Source organism: Crocodylus siamensis, chromosome 1, assembly GCF_052110815.1.
Source record: "Crocodylus siamensis isolate JL-2025a chromosome 1, ASM5211081v1, whole genome shotgun sequence".
NCBI classification, from domain to species: Eukaryota; Metazoa; Chordata; order Crocodylia; family Crocodylidae; genus Crocodylus; species Crocodylus siamensis.
Window position 1 is genome coordinate 340,029,522 of NC_143395.1, and position 20,991 is coordinate 340,050,512.

The 20,991-nt window shown below is 42.7% G+C and overlaps 1 protein-coding gene across 1 annotated transcript in view; it reads left to right on the forward strand.

Annotated features, from left to right (window-relative positions):
• The first annotated feature begins 756 nt into the window (after positions 1-756).
• The window catches only part of FBXL3 (F-box and leucine rich repeat protein 3), a 33,314-nt gene continuing 13,079 nt past the window's right edge, over positions 757-20,991 (forward strand). Inside the window, exons 1-3 of the mRNA XM_090024089.1 lie at positions 757-3,227; positions 8,676-9,042; positions 17,839-17,961. Of these exons, the coding sequence (XP_089880215.1) occupies positions 8,677-9,042; positions 17,839-17,961 (489 nt within the window). The 5' untranslated portion in view covers positions 757-3,227; position 8,676. The remainder of the gene's footprint in view (positions 3,228-8,675; positions 9,043-17,838; positions 17,962-20,991) is intronic.

Below are 20,991 nucleotides of genomic sequence, written 5' to 3' on the forward strand. Positions count from 1 at the left end.
GTTCTACCCCTTCACCAAGGATATAGGTTGATCAGCTGTGCCAGGACATATCCCACCATAGTTAATCTGTTTCATTGGGCAAAATGCATGTCATCTGTCGTCCCACCCATTGATCCTGTGGAACAACAGGTAATGTGTTCCCCACTTACACAGACATGCCCCTGGGAATCTCCAGGGCATGTCTCTGCAAGTGGGGAAAGCCAAGCAAACACTTCAGGAGTTTGAGGGGCCCAATCTTGTGCAGGAATACCTGGGACATGCATGACCTGGCCTCTCAAGCCCTGAAAGTTTCTGCCCAGGGCAGCTGGAGAGTGTGGGCAGCTCCAGACTACCCAGGGTCTCCTGCCTCAAAGCCAAGAGACATCTGCTGCAAACAAAAGCATAAACTATTACTTCTTTTTATTGTGGCCAAAAATGCGGGCGTTTGGCATGACAAAGAACATGGATGTCTGTTTGCTTCCATAAAATTGTAGCAGCACAAAGGTGATGTGTGTTTTGCACCTCAAGATTACCAGTGACAGTAATACTATGGAGCTATAAGCCTGTTTTGGTAATATAAGTAAGTCTACGGACATATGTACACTGCCAAACCAGGGAGCATTGCTCTACAACACACCCATTCCCATCCATATTCTCTCACTCCTGATCTATACCCACTAAACTCTGGAAATAAGGCAATGTGTCCTTACATCAGTGCTGCACATGTACATGGGAGTTTTTGAACCACAACCTCAGACCTGTCAAGTATGATGTGTTTAATAGTGATGAAATAGACAATGGGGAAATTATACACAGTTTGTTTCCTCAAAGGGTAGTTTTACAAATCAATAGATCTTGCTACGCCTATTCATGGTCACATAGTATAGGTTTATTCTTTAACTTAGACTTCCCATAATCAGTAAAGAAGTAACCCAAAAAAAGATGGGTTATTTATTAATTTTTTAATGGTCAACACTTGTTATTTATTACATTGTTGGTCAGAAGTGTGATTTTTCTCATTGATCATCCAAGCTTTGGGGCTGTAATTGGAATACAGTTACCTCTGCAAAACTAGGCACACACCTGGTACCAGCACAGTATGTTAGACTGGTAAAAGCACAGCTTTGCTAGTGTGGTTGCATGTACACTGGTCACGTCTACAAGTGCATTAATGGACCATTGCTATGCATTAAGTTTAGTACCTCTGAGGTACTACACAAATCTACAGTAGCCGGAGCTAAAGTGTACTAGCAACAGTGCACGCTCTTTCTGTGACACTTAATGTGCAGCAGACTAATTCCTCTGTGCATTAGCATGGTTTTTGTTATGATGCTCTATTGTGCAGTAGAATTAGCCTACTGCTCATTAAGCATCTTGTGCAGACACACCAACTACAAGCTGTAGTCAGCACAGTGATATCAATCGGGGGGATCAGATCTCTTTGCTTAGCATACCTCAGCTGTGTCTGCATCTCGCTTGTATTGGCATGCCTAGGTGCCAGTAGCAAAAACCTTTGCTGGTGGTGGCAAATGAGCTCCAAAGGATTAGCATCACTTATACATTTCACACGGCATTTGTAGAAAACAGGATGATGAAAAAAGTGCATCATCTTTCCTTGTAAACATTTGTGGTTAGAAGTCACTGAAGGGCAATAAATGTGGGAATTTTGTCTACCCCAGTGCACTGAAAGAAGTTAAGATACATGTGAAGTACTTTAAATTACTGTGTTGCCTGAGCCAGGAACATCCATATCCAAAACATCCTAGACACAGCCATTATCTAATTTCTCTTTCTTGAGTTTCTACGACATTTGACTGTTTTGTTACACATGCTTGTGCTTATTTATTGTACATGTGCCTTTGAGCAGCAGGTGTTGCAAAGTCCCAGGCTCTATGCCGCAGTTGCAGGTGGTTGAACCAGTGATATAGTCCTACTCCCTCATTAGTTCCTTGGAGTGTCCAACTCGGGTGCGTAGGCAGTTGAAACATCGCCACCTTTGCTGTGTTTCGTCAGCTCCTGGTGCTAAGGATTTGGCTGCTGGAATGTACATTATGTCTAATCTCTTAGCCAGACTACACGGGCTACCCTGGCGCAAACACAGGACAGAGCGCTGTAATCTGCCACAGGTAAAGCACGGGGATGTGGTGGCCAGTGTCCTAATGTGGCAGAAGAGGTTACAAAGCCCTTGAAAGATCCCAGGAACCGAGTCCCAGCCCTGCTACGGAGGAAGGCAAGACCAGCCCACAATCCACACCAATCTGAACGTGGGGTAAAATTCCTTCCTGACCTCAAGCGGCCACGGGTCTCACCCAAAGCAGTGGCAAGACACTGCTGCCAGAAATCAGCAGTTTGCTCCTTGTCCTGAAGTCTCAGTAAGGACTGAACCGCAGCAAGGAAAACACCCATACTGTTGTTTCCATCGAATCACTTTCTGGGGCTGATGCAGGCATTCAACCAGTCCTCTGAAGCTGTATTTTTGGCTTTCAGCTCTTTTTTTTCCAGCTTAATTTTAGCAACTCGCTGCCATCAAATGGGAAGGATTGGGGCTGTGCTATTCTCTTCACGCCTGAGCAAGGCTGCAGAAGGGCTCCTTCGTCTTTATGTGGCTTCTTTCACCCACGCACCTCTCATGGTCTGGGGTATGAATAGGGGTGCAATTAGTCCCTCTTTACCGACAAAGCAGAGTAGGTAGGCAATTACGAGTCCCTTTAAAAAAAAGGGTGGGGGGGGGGGGCTTGGCCAGGTTTATTTCGCTCCTGGCTGCTGCTCTGCTGGGAGAACTGGCGCGTCTCGGGCGCCTGCTGCCTTCAGCGAGCGCACTGGGGAGGGGCCACCAACCGCCCTGGGACGTTCACTCTGAAACCTAGCGACGGCCCTCGCGCCTGCTGACCAATAGCCGCGGCCCGAACCAGGTGACGTGACGGGGCGGGGAGGGACAAGGCGGCCGCCGCCCCAGCACTTATGTAAGCACCGGCCCGCCGCACAGGGGTAGAAACCGAGGCACCGCCCTCTCCTGCTCTGGGCGCGGCGTCGGGGGAAAGCCGCTGCCGCCGCCATTTTGGCCGCGGTGTGTAGCTTCCTTTGCCGTGAAGTAAACAGGGGGGCGGCGCGCGGAAAAGGCGCGAGGCCTACGCGGGAAGGCGGGGCTGCGGTCCGTTGTTACTGATGCAGCTGGAGCGGAGGAGCCGCTGCCGTGGCCCGGGCCCAGGTTAAAGGAAAGCGCAGTAGGGAGCCGCTGCCGCCGCCAGGTACCGGGGCTGGGGGTGGTTGTGAGTGGGGTCTTGGGGCCCCTCCCGGCGGCTGCTCCTGGGGAAGGGCGCGGGGGCTTGTCTCCTTCTGGCACCTTCTCTAGCCCCGCCCGCGGGGAGCCTCGCGCTGTGTAAACAGTGTCACGCTGGAGCTTTCTTTGCGCCGCGGCTGCGCGAACTGGGGCTGTGGCGCTGCACCCCTTCCCCCCCCCCCCCAATGCTGGGGGGGCGGGGCGGGAATCAATAGCACCGCCCCGCCCTGGGCCCGGGCCGCGATGCCTGTAAAGTAGCCAGGGCGTGCCTCCTTCCCTGCCACCGTCCGGCCTCCAGTTTTTGGGGCGTTGCACAGTCTGGCCCCAAGCAGTGCTCCCCTCTCTGCCGGCAGACGCCTCTTGGTGGTGTCTTTGAGAACCTTCAGCTGCTGTCATGGCTGGAAGATGGCAGCACAGGTGCAGCCTGTAGCCCAGTGATCACTAACCAGTGGATCCCAAGCCACCAGTAGATCTCTGAGCCTCTTGAGTCGATCCAAGGCTGGGGTGGGGGGCTGAGTACTGGTGTGGTGCTTACCCCACCCCAGCAGTCAGTCTGTAGGGGAGGGAATGGGCGAGGGCTAGATCAAGGCCCTTGCAGTGAGGGGCAGTGTCACAAAGGTAGGAGCAGGGGGTTAAATTAGGTGGAGCACCAGCTGGGCGGTATTTACCTGCTGGGGACGTGTGCCCCCAAATCATTTTTTCTCCCTCTGGCTTGATCTTCCCCTCCCCACAGATCTAGCTGCTGGGTGGGGGGTGACGCATGGTAGATGTTGGGTTGCTTTTACATGCCAAAGGGGATTTCCTACTTAAAGGTTGGAGACCACTGTTATAGACCCATAGAATAAAGTGTAAGGAGAGAGGCCACGCACTGTTGAAAGAAGGCAGCCTAGAGATGCAGCATATAGACTCACTGCATCAAGTACATAGGGATAAGGCAAGTTTTCAGGAGCTCTTGAGTTTGCATGCTCAGAAGCTGTGAAAGGAGGGCACACAAAGGGCATGGAGGGGAGTGAGTAATTGGAATACAAAAGGTGGGCAAAGAGCGGGGAGCGGAGCATTGCAACCTTTCATAACCAAAAATAGCAGGTCTATCCTGACATGTTAATGCATAACCATTAACATCTGCAAAGGTGTTTGTGCCAGAAAGCTTGCAAAGAACATTTTTTCTATTTAGTAGGTCTAATAAAAAGTATCACATCTGCCCAAAGAACCTTGTCTGCAAAGATGTGGTGTTTACATGCAGGTAGGGACATATGCAAGAGAGAGGATGTTGTCACTTCTGAGGAAGTTGACATTTGAGAGCTAAAAGCTTCCAGCCTCTGTTCCTTCTGCAGCCTGGTAGGGTGGCTCTTTCTTTGCTTGGTGACAGGTGCAGCAGAGAGCATAAGTTTTTAGAAATGACTTTTCTCTCTATCTGTTACCTGTCATCTGTACTCTGGAGACTCAAGGTTGCCACAGATTTTGGAAAATGATCCAGAATTCACTATTGGTGCTGCTGCAGTAGTAGCCTTATTGGTACTTCTCTATCTGGGCTGTATGGAGATTTAAGGCAGTCAGCTGGAGTACCTGGTAGGTCATCGGAGGCAGTTAATTTAGCTCCAGTTAGATTTGAATTTCAGTTTAACCTGCCTTGACCACAGCAGAATATGAGATTTTTTTTTCCCCCCCTCCCATTCCTAGTGCTTACATGTTGGATCCTGCTTACTGTTTCCTTGCTATCTTCTGTATGAGTAAATAAAAAACAAAAACCTGTCACTTGCCTATAACACTCAAATGAATAGGCTTTTGTGGCACAGGTATAATAAATTGTAGGTTTATGTTTATGAGTGTGTGGATTGCTGTGGGTAAGTCAGAGAAGACAGCTTTCTGTCATAGGGGTGTGGTCCTCTCTCTGGGATCTCTTGAGCATATATTAACTTTCTTTTACAGGAGCAGAATGTTGGCTGCTGTGGTTCCCTTGCTTTACCTTTGTCTTTATGCTGCTTCAGGTTTGACTTAGTTCAGGGTGGGCAATTATTTGGGCTGGAGGGTCACTTAAGGAGTTTTGGAAAGCTCTTGCAGGGGAGAAAGGGGGAAATTCATATCGTCTGGCACCCACTGCCAGGGTCACCAGACAGAGCAGGGAGGTGGGTGAGGTCTTCATGGAGACTAGTCCTAGACCCACATGGGCAGGTTGCACTTGGCCAGGTGGATGGGATGAGGCTGCAGGCAGGAATTAGTGCCTGGGATCACAAGGTGGAAACAAGGGGTTGGGGCCCCGGGCAAAGCCACAATCTGCTCCCTGCCCCTCCCTGTGACAGGCATCAGCTCCATGGGTGGGGACATGCGGTGGGGGAGCAAATTGCAGGAATTCCCCCTGCCTTGGCCCTGTACGGTCACTGCCCAGCAGTCCCAGCCCTGCCTGCTTGGCTGTGGCTGTGGTGCCTTGGCAGTGAAGCCTGGGTCTGGAGCTGGAGACACTGGCGGCAGCAGCTGGAAAGAGTGAGTCACCACAACAGAGGCTACTGGGAGGCTGAGTCCTCCTGCTGCCCCTGCCATGTGCACGAGGGTGGCAGGACCAGCTGGATGCACCGTGGCCCTGGCTGTCCCCTGTGTCTAGGCTGACTGGGGCCAAGAGACCTGCCCCTGGCTGGATAGAATCCCTTGGTGGGCCAGATCTGGCCTCAGGGCAACATTTTCCTCACCCTAGGTTAGATTATGGGTTTGTAGGATATGGTTTGAATAGGGATGATCTGGCCTCAGGTTGGGGATCAGACTGAACTTTTGGAGGTCCCTTCCAGCCCTGCCTCTCTGACTTTGTGCTTTTTCATGGCATTTCTGAAGAACAGTCTAGTCTTGCAGTCACTGGCAATTGTCTGATAAAATAGGGAGGTTGAAAGGAGGAAGAACCACTGTTTGTCAGTATTTTTCAAATCAGTAGTTGGGTATATTTGCATCATACTGCAAAGAAGACCAATCCATACTTGCAAATTTTAACTCTTTGACTTGTATCGTGTCCAAAAAAATGTGTTAACAGAAGGGTTTGATGGGGGGCACAGAAGGTAGGAGTTGTGGTTAAGCATTGATGGATATTTTGTGACACAACTGATATTAGGTAAACACTGATATCTTGTTCTAGAGATGCGTTGTATTATTTGTTGGCTCTAATGCTGTGAGCTTGTTTATAAAGCATGGGGAACTGCCCAGCTTCAAAATGAAAATATACTGTTCTTTATGATAGTTCTTGAGTATCTTGCTTCCTTCTCTGCCACTATGTGATGGTTGTGTTGTGAGAGAGGGGTTCAGTTAAAATTATGAAGTTCTGAATTCTTCCTACTTCTCCACAAAAAAATTAATATTCTTAAATTATTACATTTTAAAATGTATTTTAATATTTTAATTAAATATTTAAATATTATTAAATCTGTGCACACAGATTTATTTGTTTGTTTAATTCTATATTCTTGGTTTATACATGGCAAGTAAGTGAGGAGCATAATTAAAATGTTGTTCCAGTTTTTAGTTTTTTTCCAAAATGCCTTAAAGGTTACATACCATATTTTTTTTTTCACATTTGCCATTCCCCCATACCTTCTTTATAAGAGGCAGTGTGATGAAAATATAATCTTCCTAAAAGAAACTAGCAGAAAAACAAAAACATTGGGCTCAGGGAGTTGAGCCTGCTGCTAGCCTTGTGGACAGATGGTATGTGGGGTCCAGAGCACTTTGTATCCTGTTCCATGCCAGGGCCATGCATTCCCCTACTCCAGTGTGTAGGACCAGGTCATCTGGCTGAGAGGCTCCTCTCTGGTCCAGAAATGGGGAAGCAATGGCAATATTAATTGTTCTGGCTCCTAGCAACCTTTTAGGATAAGGTTTTCTCACGTAGTGTGCACCGTCATTTTTCACAAAATAGATATTTATAAAAATCCATTAAGAGAAAACATAACTAAAATTTGGGACTTTTTGAAGATTTTTTTAAAATTCTTTTCCTTTTATAATAGGCAATACAAGGTACAGTTTGACTAAGAATGTTTTGGAGAAACTATGTACTGTTGAGAACTAGCTACCTGTTTGCCTTATTGTTAGTCAAATAAAATTTGAATGCTTAATTAGGGTGTGAATCATGTCCATCCCTATGTTTAGCCCTGTGGTTGTACATCTTTTTAGGTACATGGTACTTCTCATTAGGCTTAAGGTATCCCCAGGAAAATGCTAGCTCACTTGGTTGGTTGGTTTGTTTTGGGGTTTTTTTGACAGAGAAAAATAAGAGCGATTCTCTTGTTGCAAAATGCTGAAAGACCACAGCAGGTCAGAATGTTTTTGACACTAAGGATTCCTATTTGAAATCTTTGGGTTTATCATGTGAATCCTTTGTAGGTGTTTGCATACCTAAGAGTGCTGCATCCCAGAGTGCTGCAACACCCTAGTTGGGAGTCACTGATTTGGCCTAACAATTTAACTATATAGTATTTATGAAAAGCAGTTGTTAAGCAGATTTAAAAAGCTGGTGTTTGATTGTTACCCTTCTTAGCAGTCTTAAATAAGGCAGGAATAAATGGGCCTGGAACAGTACTGTTGTTCATTCTGGAAGCTGGCAAAGTCTTATTTGAAGCAAATAGATGAGCTTGATGATGGATGCTCTTGCTATCTATTTCATTGTCTGTTTTTTGGATTTATAGTTGTGGGGCTGTTCTATCAGGAGTAATTCATAAGTACTAAAAGTGATACTATAATATTTTGTTTTAAAGTAACTAAAAGCTGTCCCTTCATAGAGTGCCTGTTAAATACATAGTCTGAGTTTTTAATTTTTTTTTTAATATTAATTCAGTCAAGGTTTTCTGTATCCTTATTGATCCAGACTATCTGGTTGGGGAGATAAGAATGGCCAACAACACAACCACCAAATATGCTTGGGCCATTCTTCCCCTTTTCTTTCCAGGCATACATCTGGTTGCTGCCTCTGGTGATATTCCTGCTTACAAGAGTAAGGCTTTAAGAACAGTGCTCATGTGAGCCAGCTGTAAGGTGGTTCATAAAAATGTTTTCATTCTAATAATGAGAGGAAGTGCAAATGACTATTAAGAAGGCAGTGAAACTGACTGGATACATAGTGCCCTTAAATCGGAAATAAAATCACTTAAAGCAATTTTATTTTCTAATCTTTCTGTTGTATTTATTGTAATTTGTGAAGGGTACAAAGCATTTGGAGGGTAATGTGACTCCCACCATTTCCTTTACAGCTCTAAAAACAAAAAAATGTATTTGCAGGTTCAGAAAAAATTCTTTTTCACTTCAGTATTTTCCATGTTTATCAATGTTGCTGCTCCATCATGTAAAGAAAATACTTACCTTGTGGACACTTCATTCTGTTGAAATACTTAATATTTTTATATATTGGAGATGTATGTGGACTGATGCTGTCTCACTTTGATAGAATGAAGCGAGGAAGGAAAAACAGTGAGGCCAACCGTAGTTCTTCAGAAGATGAGATTGGAAAAGAATCTAAGAAACAGAAGACTACAAGCGAAGAACCCACTGAAATATCTCGAAGTCCTGATTGGGCTAACTTGCTTCAAGACATTATTTTGCAGGTGTTTCAATACCTTCCTCTTCTTGATCGTGCTCATGCAGCACAGGTTTGCCGAAGCTGGAATCAAGTGTTTCATATGCCTGATCTCTGGAGATGCTTTGAATTTGAACTGAATCAGCCAGCTACATCTTACTTGAGGGCTACACATCCTGAGCTCATCAAGCAAATTATTAAAAGGCATTCCAATCATCTACAGTATGTTAGCTTCAAGGTAACATCTTTTTTTAATATTGTTTGAAAATAAGTAATTTGTTTTGAAAATCATATTTTGAATTGGGTTTAAAATGGAACAGGTTAACTAATATTGTGTCTAATTTAAAGTAGGTATGGTTTAAGACAATATTTCCTTAACATCCTAAGAGAGTTTTCATGAATTAAATGAATACAAAAACTAATCTGCAAGTATGGCATTATGGGATGTAATGTTTTGCTGTCAATTGAGTAATAATTGGAATGAATAAATAATTGAGTTTTTACTCTGTTGGTGAATAGTGAGAATATGCAGGTGTGAACAAAGCATTTGAACGCAATGATATGTTCCTTAATTCAGAAAGAAATTGCTATTTGAAATGAACTGCTAATAAATGTAAATTAAAAAAATCTGACAACTCATTGGACTGGACTAATTATGAAAATTGTCACTGGAAACTAGGGGTGTCAGACATCTGGCTTGTAGGGCTTTGTGCTGCAGTAGGGACAGGACTGGCTGTGGGGGTGGTTTATCCTCTCGGAGAGGCCATCAGGACGGGCTGTCTTGGACTTCTGTATGAGGAGAGCCAGTTTTCAGGTGCAGAGTTCTCCAGAACTTGAATTGGTTGATGGGCCATATTCCCTTTCAGCAGGCAAGGGGTTAATACCTTGCTCTTCCCCCTCCTTTCCCACTGCTGAATTAATTTTTTTGATCTGCTGGGGATGTAAAATTGTAGCAGTCAGCAATGGCAGACTGCTAATAGGGAGTATGGCCTGTCAAAATCAAAAAAAGTTCAAAACAAGCACAAACATTTATTTAAAAAAAATGATACAGGAAACTTTCTTGGCTGGTGCCTAAGCTGGAAGTTGCCAAACTCTGTAGGTGTCTGGGGAAGTTTTTAAGTTTAGATTCAGAAGGTGGGGTGCTTTAAGGCCTGCTTCTGTGAGCATCCAGAAGCATCTTAGTATTTGCAGTGCTGTACAGCTTAACATTTATCTTAGGCCCAAGCACAAACAGGATCCCCAAACTATGCGTTTCCCCAACAAAGTCCATTAGGGTCAGCAGGTGTGCTTTGAGAACACCTGACGCACAATGCAGTGGTAATTTATGCTTTCTTTTCTTTTAATACTGCACAGGAGCAGGTGTTGGTCAAAGTGATCCCCTTATTTATATAATAGGTTCATGGCCAGAATGTTTCTTCAGGGTGTAAAAGACTTGTGAATAGGTACACCTACAAGTTTACTATCTCCTTTAGGGGTGCCCTGACAGTCACACTGAGTTAGTTTTAAGGTGGTTTGAACTAAATCAGCCAGTAATGATCTGCTTGATTAGCACAGCCTTCAAGTAAAGCATTAAGTCATCTACAGTGTACTGGCTACAAGATAATCATGTTTGAATATAAAAAGAGATCTGCCCAACTTAAGGAGGCAGCTGGCCAATTCTAGGAGGAGATCATGGAGGCAACCACCACTTTGCAGGCTGATTGCAGCCGTCCTGGTTCCCTTGTACTGTGGCAGAGCAAGCCTCACTCAGTGTGATACTGGCTCATGCTGCATGAGGTGCATAGGGCTGGGCTGGCCATGCATGCTGCACATGGCACTGGGGCAGCACAGGGTGTACGCTGCATGTAGTGCATTGCTGGACTAGCTCTGCGCCGCCTCTGGCATAGTCAAATGTAGACCAGCCACAGAGCCAGCACGCAGGGTTAGTCTGACACAGACACCACATGGTGTGCATCCCAGACTGATTCCTGTGCTGTGTGCAGAGACTGATGTTGGGTGCAGCCACATATCACGTGGGCTGGATCATAGGGCTCTACAGCCTGAATTTGGCCCGGGGGTCATATGTTTGACTTCCCTTCCAGGTAGAGCTAGGATCCAGAATGACCTGAATAAACTAGGTCTGAAATCAGTCAGATGAAACTCTAGTGAAACCAGAACAAGTGTTAAACAAGTGTTAAAGTCCATAGGCTGCATGTGGCCTGTGAATAGTTAGGTTGTGGTCTCCAGCCCATCTGCTTTTACTCAGTCTTTTGGCTTTGGTTTCTTGCCCCTTGAGGAGCTGAATGTGGGTGTGGGGCTGCACAGGCATGCAGTGCAGGAGTGAGGGCATGGGCACATGGCACAGTAGCGAGAGCAGAGCCTATGAGCTGCAGCAGGGGAGGGGGCATCCTAGGGGCCCATGGCTTGCGGTGATGCGGCCTGTGCAACACGCAGCTCCTTCTAGTATGGCCACAGGGTATGTGGCCTCTGGATGCTTAGAAATTGGATGGGCCTAGTTTATGAGGTTTGGGGGGGGGCGGGGTTTGCAGGCGGAAAATAATTTGTAGTTGAAAGTGATATTAAAAAATTAGCAAAAACATGTCAGTATTCAGAATATGATTTCATTTAATTTAATTTTTCTCCTAAACTCTTTCCAGCAATGAAAAATCATGGCTAAGTTCTTATCTGGGCTGCCTGGAGTGAAAATAGTATGACAGGTAGTGAGTGAGTGGTAGGCAGAGGGGAAGGATGGGGGGGGAGGGAAAAAGGAATCAAGCTAAAATGAAAAAAGTATTGGTGAAATGCAGAAGTGTGTGGCAAAGACTAACAAGAAAAACTCAAAGAAAGGGAAATATGTGGTAAAGAAAGCTGAAGAAGAACAGAGGTATCAGTTGGCAAATTTAAGTCCAGATACTAAGTTTTTTCTGTAGCTATACCAACTGTAGTGTTGGTAGCTAGAAACTCATTTTTGATCCCCAGTTGGAAAAAAAAAAAAATCTCTTCATTCCATTTTTGGAAGTGCACATCTATTACATTTGTGTTCATCTCCCTTCTCTCCTCACAAGTAAAACTAAAATTTTAACTTGTAATAGATACTTATGTAGGTTGCATGTTTTGGCTCCTCTCTTGCTAACTGCATGATTCAGGCCAGCTTGATGCAATTGGCTGTTTCTGTGAATGTGAAAAATGGAATTCCAGGTCAAGATGCAGTCTGTTAGTAGAATTCCAGGCCAAGCTTCTTCCCAGCAGCCTTTCTGTAATCAACACAAGAGCTTCTTCATGTAGGATAGAAAGGAGTGTTTCAAGGTCCTGAGTGCCAAAAAACGCTTCTGCTAAAAATTCTTAAACTTATAGTCTAGAGAAAAAAGAAATAGTAAAATAAATATTAATAGTTTCTTTTATGTGCCCCTTTGCACACTCTTAGGTGCCTCAAGGGACATATGATTAAAGGCAGTCGAAGAAATGATAATTATTAACTTTAGAGGACAAAAAACTAGAGTGTTTTTAAAATCAAGGCTGAAGTATCTGTCCAAAATTACTCTGGAATCCTGTACTAGTTCATTGGAATATATGAAATGGCCTATAATGGAGAAATTCCTGTGGGGGTAGGCAAGTTGTTTGGTTTTTCATGGATGGCTTCTACAAGTTTTTCTGAGTAGACAAGGATTGAAAAAGTCTTAACTTTCTATGTTTTTATAAAGTAAAATAGTTAACTTCTTACTTATAGAGAAGCCATTCAAGAAGTTGTTTTGAGATACGCTCATTACATTCAAAGTTAAAATGAATATCTATTAATACAAATATTAAGTATTTACATATTTATGTAACTTTTACCCAAAATATGGCATTTTTTCTATTCAAGAGTTTATAATCAATTTTGGAATTTTATGAGGTGAAACTAGTACCATCTTATATTACAATAGTCTTTCAGTGTTGCATTAAATCGGATCAGCCCACAGAGCACTGTCATCCAGTCCCTTGTGCTGCACACAGCACAGGGCCAGTTTGGATCAAGCCCACAGACTGGCCCCACATATCAGACAAGTACAGCAAGCAGTCTGTAACATCCCAGCATTGCAAAAATAAAATAATTTTAACAAATCATTTTTGTATTGTTATAAAGCTGTGTACTGTGGACTCACTAAGTATTTGTTCTTTTATGTACCTAAAATAATTTAAGAATTTAAATAATTTGTAGCTTTGGGGGTTTTTTTGTACTTGAGTTTAAGTGGAGGAGAAGGAAGGTGAAAGAGAGGCAACTGCAGAAGGCATTAATATATTCCCATTGCTTTACCTCAAGAGTATAAATTTGTTAATCTGAAGGAGATGTGTTTCCTGTTGGCCAGCATTCCTTTCAATTAAGGGGAATGGTTAAGGACTTGTCTGCCATGGCAGTGGCCAGTCCCAGGAGGATCAAATTAGATTGCTGCACCCTTCCAGATCCACAAATATGCTGCAAATGGCGAAGTTTGCCAACAAAACTAATCTGGGCTCCTTCTGTATGTCTGCCTTTGCATTACCTGCCTCCAGTGGGCCTGAGTGTTCACTGGGGACAGATGCAGAGCAGCTTTGCTGGCAAACTGAGTCTGGAGCATCACCAGATTCTGGGGGGGGCAGAGAGCTTTGTCTCATCATCTCTGGGCATTGCAGCTGTATGAACAAATATATAATAGAACATCTTTGGATGATAAAATGATGATTTAGCCAAAGAAACAGCATACCTTTCTGGGATTTTTTTAAGCTTGCTTATGTTTCTTGGCAAAGACAGCTGGGGTAGACCCTGTTGCAGGGGTGGCCGTGATGCCCCTGGAGCCCCCCTCAGGCCTCGTCACCTCTTTTCTTTAGACAATCTCCCCTTCAACTCACCTGCCACACTTGATGTAATTATGCTTTTAGGAACAGAGAGGCTGTCCCAGAGCTCCCCACGTGAGATCTCATACTGATAAACACGGGTGTCACTGCTTATCAGGGCTGCCTCATCTCCCCTTTTAGTCATAGCCAAGCCTCACAGATATTACTAAGCATTGGGCATTAAGCCCCATTGTCCAGTCCAGTCCAGTTAGTCTCTTGTCCATTGGCCTTCAATCTCGGTATCAACTCCAGGCAGTGCAGGCCTCTAAACCTAGAAGTCTCCATCACTGGGGCCTCCTTTAACAATCCCAGCCCCTCCTAGGTTTGGGCCTCTGTACCTTGCACAGTCTCAGCCCCTCCTGGGCTTAGGTCTGCATTTTCTGTCCCTCCTGGCCTCAGGCCTCTGTCTCTTTCACTACTTCCAACTATTTCCCAGCCTCTCCAGGGCTTAGGCCTCTGTCCTCTGCCTCTCCTAGGCTCAGGTCTCATTACCTCCCAATAGATTTCTCCCTTCATGGGGTACAGCCCCTGGTCTTTGCTTGTTCTTGCCCCTTGCGGGCTGTGGGCCCCCCTTCTCAGGCCCTGGTCCTACTTTTCAGGCCAATTGAGACTTCTGTCCCTAAGCCACTGGTCTTGCCCAGCCCTTGCTGCAGCTCTTCTGCTCAAGAGTTCTTTTCTCCATGGCTTCCAGGTCAGACTGCCTGCCAGTCAGGCCCTGGGCTTATCCTGCAAGCCCAGCCCATTTTGGGTCATTTGGCTCCCTTGATTGGTCTTTGCTCCTCCTGCAGTAAAGCTCCCTGCTACACCACAAATAATCAAACAGTGGCTCCATAAGTTAGATGGGTCATGTAAGAGATATTGCTAGGACAAAAATCTTAATAATGTCTCTTGCTACAATATTCTTAATTAGGAACTTTTAAAAAGCTTCCTATGTTAATAAAGACATTCTGGCGAGCTGAGTAGTTGCCAGAAACGTATAGGCCTGTCTGGCCTCTGTTTATTTGCTACTGTTTTGTCAAGTATCAGTTTCAAATTAACTAGTAAACACGCTTTTACATAGTCTGGGAAAGATCATATATGGGAGCTATGATGGGAGATGTCTTGAAAAGGAAATGTAGCTAACCTTCAGTATGAAAAATAAGCTGAAATAATGAAACATCCCTCCCCCCCCCCCCCTTTTTTACTTAACTTTGGGGGTTTTTAGGCTTTTTAAGTGATCAGTAACTGACTTTGAATTTTGTTTTCAGATTTTGCAGAAACATTTTTTTGCTTTGAGAGTAACTCAAGCAATTTTTAGGCCAAAGGAATATTAAGAGACCTAAAAAAAAAATAATAATATCAATTTAATAATTAAATTGGAAAGAATCTCCTAGATTAGTGGTGCTCAACTTCTTTTTGTATCAGGACCCATTTGTTGACCCATAGTGGCCAGTCCTAACCCAGTAAATAGTTTAAGTAGAAAACAGCCCCCCCGGCCCTGTTGGCGTTCCCCACTCCTGACCCACTGCCCACAGACATATAGTGTGTGGGGCAGGAGGATGGGTATGTGAGGCAGGGGGCCCCCAAAGCAGCCCCTGGCAGGCTGGAATTCTGCCTGCCTGTAACGGAAAACCCAGGGTTTCGGGGGTTTTTTCTCCTTTTTAAAGGAGAATTCAGTTTGTTTGTGAACCTTTCGTTTATTCTTGTAACCCACATTTTGAGAAATGCCGTCCTAGATGAACTGTTTAAAATAAAATTGTGAGCTTGTGAGCTGAGATAACTACTGTCAGGAGGTGCAGTGAAAGAGCACAACATAGGTGACAATTCCTTTAATGGTCTGTTCCTTTTCTTCCTAGTCTTTCTGCACAGAATGCTTCCCTCCACAACCACCGACAAACTGTGTAATATAAATTTTCACCCTAGTAATTGCTAGGTAACTGTGGGCCAAGCAATATGACTTGAAAATGCATGAGCTTGTGAGAGATACCTGTTGCTGCTTTAACCAAGAGCATAGGGTATCTCTGTGTAAACCTAACTTGGTCTATTATCCTCTCTAACTTTTTACCTTCTGAAGCTGTACCTTGCAAATATCTACAAGTGAAGTGTATCCCAGACAGGTCAGGCTTGTAGTGACTAGCATGTTTCCAAGTCTGTCTGCCAGTGAAATTTGTAAATTAACATGTAAGCTGTCTCTAAAGAGACACGAATAAGATTTCATGTTCTTAATCTACAGGTTTGCTTCTCTGTGCGTTTAGCTTTAAACTGGTTAGTTTGGGTACCACTAGTAGTCTGGCTGCAGCATATATAAATATAGTGGTGGTGTTTCATTTTAATCATGGAAAGATGTGGATTTTAGGCTACTTTTTTTTAATCTGAAAATTGGGGATTTTTTTTATTAGGGAAAACCAGGACCCCTGTTGATAAGACACCAGTATTTTTCACGACTGCCAATTGCCAGTTGGCTTTTGAATAGTATTTAAGATGTGGGCTTTCAGTGTACAGTCCTCAATCCTGGCAAGTGTCTAGTTGAAGGGAGTGTACTTGGTAGCAAAAGACACTCTCATGGACCCAGAGGGAGACAGCTTTCCATCTTCAGCTCCCTCTGTGCAAAAATGAAGTTTATTTCCTACCTATGGGGACTCTTTACCATCTTGTACCATCTATACTTTTCCCAGAGCCTGATGAAGGGACTTTGATCCTGCAAGGTTGCAGAAAAAGACAGTTTTCTTGCAATTTACCAGTTGGTCTAATAAAAGGTATCATTTTGGAACCAATAGTTCTATTTCTTTGTATGTCTAGTTGAAGGGAAGCATTTCCCCTCAGTGTGTTGTTTACCAGTTGAGATCAGCAGAGTTGCATAAGTTGACTATTCTCTGGTATTTATGGGTAGGGGTCTACTGAACTCAAGGCGGCTGGCCAGTTTCGCAGGCAGATCTTGGGGTGGGGTGCCATATATACAGGATGAGTGTAGCAAACAGATAACTCATCAAAAAAACACACCCCCTCACCCCCCTGCCTCTGGCTGAGGGGCCACAGCAGTCCCACCCCTCCCCACACATAGCTTGAAAAATGTGTTTTAATTACCCTGATTAAGCCCAGGGAAGCCATTAATTTAGCCATGGTTTCGGGCTATCCCCAAGCAGCTCACTCACTGCAAAATAATGAAAAACAAAGAGCTTACTGGCAAGGAGAAGGGTGTGTGGGAAGCCCTGCAATCCTGAAGCATGGGAAGGGAAGGTGGAGGGGGAGAGGAGGTTGGGAAGAGGGGGCTGGAGTGGAGGTGTCTGTACAAGAGGTGGGATATTGCCTCCCTCCTTCCTCATTCCAGTATTTGCCAAGTGAGTCCCAAAGAGAGAAGGAGGGGGTGGATAGAACGCAGGCAGATTTATACAAGTGATGGAATGAGAGGTGGAAAGGAGTGGGAGAGTAGGATTGGAGGTGGGGATATGCGGATGAAGGATTGGAGCTATGGAAAGGAGGTAGGATTATGCAAAATGACAAAATGAAAAGGAGGTTGGGGGCAAGCTTGCCTCTGTTCACTGTCCCACCTGCCATGCTCCAAAACTGTAAGGCTTCCCACACACTTTTTTTCTTTGTTGGTTTGCTTTTTTTTGCAGCAAGGCCACCAGAAGCATGGAGCTTGCACTTCTTTGCAGAGGCTGCCCAGAATTGTAGTTTCCACAAAAATCACACAATTGCAATTTTGATAGGCCTCTCTTTATGGGAAAGAACTGCCAGAGTATGCCTGATGAAGGATCCTCTTCTTCCTGTTTTGTCCTGTATCTACAGAATTGCATGCCAGGATGTAAGGAACAACTATTTCCCTGGCATTCAGTAAGGAGAGGAATATAGAGGGAAAAATGGGATTGGATCTGAGGCTAAGTAAGATTTGGGTAGTTTGTAACCTGGTGTTGGTTGGGTATCTTAGGAGGTTGAGCTAATCAGGATGCTTTACTGACTAACATTTTTTTCAAATGGTGGCAAAGCATCTTGAGGTCTTTTGTGTTTTGTGTTTTTTTTTATTAATATCTGTTTGCATTGAGTACATTCAGTTTGTTTCATTAGCAAGGTATGCAGATAGAAGCCACAGTGGAAATACAGTTGCTTTTCAAAGAACCACTATTATTAAAATATAGCTATGCTATTTGACCTCTTCTTTGCAAAGCTTGTTGTTTTTAATGTAGGTTTTTTCTGAATTAATAAGTGTTCCTTTTTTTTTTTTAAGGTGGACAGCAGCAAGGAATCAGCAGAAGCAGCTTGTGATATTTTATCACAACTTGTGAATTGCTCTCTCAAAACACTTGGACTAATTTCAACTGCTCGACCAAGCTTTTTGGATTTACCAAAGGTGGATCTGACATGTTTAATTTATATGTATAACTACTGCAGTGATTGGTATGGACTGATATCATTTAAGACAAAATTTGGAGATGAGAAATCAGTGGTTTGCAAGTAGCAAGTTCTTTGTAACCTTTGTCTTTTACTAGGAACTTAAAATTGCAGAATCTAAACTTGCTACTGGGCTATTTTAAGTAGAACTCTCCTGACTCTGTATTTCAAATACTGACCAACTCTTCTGATTATTTGACAAATATATATTGGCTTCAGTGTAAACCTTAGAGAGAGTATATGGGGCCATAGTGCTAGTCAAGAGTCTGGAGGAACTATGCACACTGAATTACACATCTCATTTTAGACTCTGCTTGTTAAATATAAGTAGAGGCTATTATAATCATTAGGGATCCTGTTTTTTTTTTTTCTGATTTAAAAAAAAAAAAAAAATCCCCAATTTTCAGATTAAAAAAAGTAACCCATTTTTACACGATTGAAATGAAATCTCTCTCTCTGTATTAGTGGTGTTTCATTTTAATCATAAAAGAATGCAGATTTTGGGTAACCTTTTTAAATCTGAAAATTCTGGAGTTTTTTGTCAGAGAAAACCAGGGTCCCTGATAATCATTTACTCTGATCATCTGCAGAATGTATGCAGTGAATTAATTCAGTAATGCAGTGATCCATCAAGCGCATAAAATAATGAGGAAACTCTCATATCCAATGGCTAATTACTCTCCCTTTTTAAAATTTTACATCTTTATTTTTAGGGTGAATTTGTGTGGTTTCACCTTGTAGTGGTCGTATTTTGCGGTGTCTTAGTGCAGGGCTGTTTGCAAGATGATCTGAAATCTCATTATATTGGTACTTACAGATAGTGAATAGAGTCACATCATGTGTTCATTTGAAGAATTCTTTAGTCCTTCAGTATAAGAGATTTTTCCCATACCTAAACTATATTTTGTAGTTCTCTTGGACCATTCCAGTCTTCCAGTATGGACACCATTGCAGTAGTGGTGTCACTAAAGCAGTATATACATGTTAGTACTTTGTCCCTGTAGATGTACTCTTTTTCTTCTGTAGCTAGCACATTAAAGGATTGTGGCAGCTCTTGGACCTGGTGTTTTCTCCTGGGAACTTATGTTTACCTAAAAATCCATTATACACCCCAGTCAGTAAATATGCTCAATCTTCTTTTTTCGTAACCTAAGCTGGCTGCATTAAAACACATGTTCAAATGAGCCTGGCTTACCAAATATTTTGGACTGTTCCCTTGATGTGACTTTTTCACCTGCTTAATTTTTGTCATCTGCAAACTACTAGGAATTTTACTCCATATAGTTTTCATACTGTTGGTAAAAACTTTGGAACAGCATTTGGTCACAAATAGATCCTTGTAGGAAACAGAAGTTAGCTCTATTGAATGAAGAAGACGCACTTATTTCTCAATTTAACAGCTGACCATTTTTAATTCAATTATTACACAATTTTCATCAGAATGTGTTAAGTAAAAAAAAAAAAAAAAAAAAAGAGATGCGAGTTAGATGACTTTACAGAACTAAGTTTTTAATGTCAACATAGTTGCTGTTTGGCTAAACTTCTAATATGAAATTATATCAGGTTGTGCAAAAGTAATGTCCAAATGCTTTCTAAAACATTACATATGTACAGTTCCTTAATTTTTCACTAAATACATTTTATTTTCTCCATGACTTCATCTGGGATTAGTTAAGCTGACTAGTCTGTATTTGCCCAAGCAGTTGTATTATTCCTCTATATTTGCATATTAACTCTTACCAATCCTTCTTTTCTAGTATTTTAAAACTTGTTAAATTCCAATATCGGTTTTCTTAATCAGCTAATTATTTTAAAACTTAGGCTTGTATTATTTATTCTTATAGATTAAAATGTTTTACTTGGAGCTACTTTTTAACTGTCTCCTTGATAAGTAGAAAGTATTTTGCTCTTACTGTTGCACTCCTTTCTAGATGTCTAGCAGAAATAATTGTTAAAGACCCCTGCTTCTTTTGCATGTATATATTGTTCAGTAACGTTAAAGCCTATAACTTAAAGCTGCCTGACTTTTATTTTAATCTTCTATTATCATTTACTTATAACTTCCCTTACAGTTTGAGCTGAAAATAGCCATTCTTTTAGAATTTTTTTTTTTTTTTTTTTTAAACTTCAAATTAAAAAAGTGCTCAACAAAAAACTGGTTGGTGGGAAAGCTTATTTGGGTTGGGGGAGAGTTAAGAAAAATGGAAAACCATGTCAAGACACCTCTTTTAAAAAAAAAAAAAAAAATTCTAGTACCTCACAGGCTGGTTGATGGTTGGGGTTTTAGTTAATCATACCAGGTCTCTTGTTGGTTTTTCTCCTCAGTAAATACCTCTAGTTTCTGGCTCTCTTGTTCATGGTGTTGTAACAGCATAGTCCAGTTGCCCTGAATCTTGTTTTTCACAGCTGCTCCTAGGGCTCTGAGTAGTAGAAATGAAACTGAAGACTGATTGGTTTTCATTCTGCTGTAGCCTGAGAAATAGATGCTGAAACTGTCCTTGCTGGGGATAGATTTAAGAGTATACAGCTGCCTGCACAATTGTATGGGTTAGGGTATTTTTGTATTTAAATAAAAGTTTGAATTGTACAGCAGTTAATTAACTATGAAAGCTTTCTACTTGACACAGGAATAATTATGTAATTGTATTCAGGACTCCTCTCTACACTTTGTTTTAGATTGACTTGATTTAAGGTACTGAACTAATTAGAAAACAGGGGGGGAAGAGATTTGTGTGTGTGGCTGATACCACTTTTGATGGGACGAATTTTCCAAACTAGAGAGTTGATGGAAGGAGACTGTTTGTTTGTGAAGTATAATTGTTAACAAAAAGGGGTTGATAAATGAGAGTAGCAGATATTCGTAATCTTTACCAAAACAAAATAAATGGCGCAATAGACTGTGTTTTAGGTCCACTACTTAAGACTGTGTTTTAGGTCCACTACTTACTTAATAATTGTTAAAAGCAGAACAAAGAAAAGTTAATTTCAC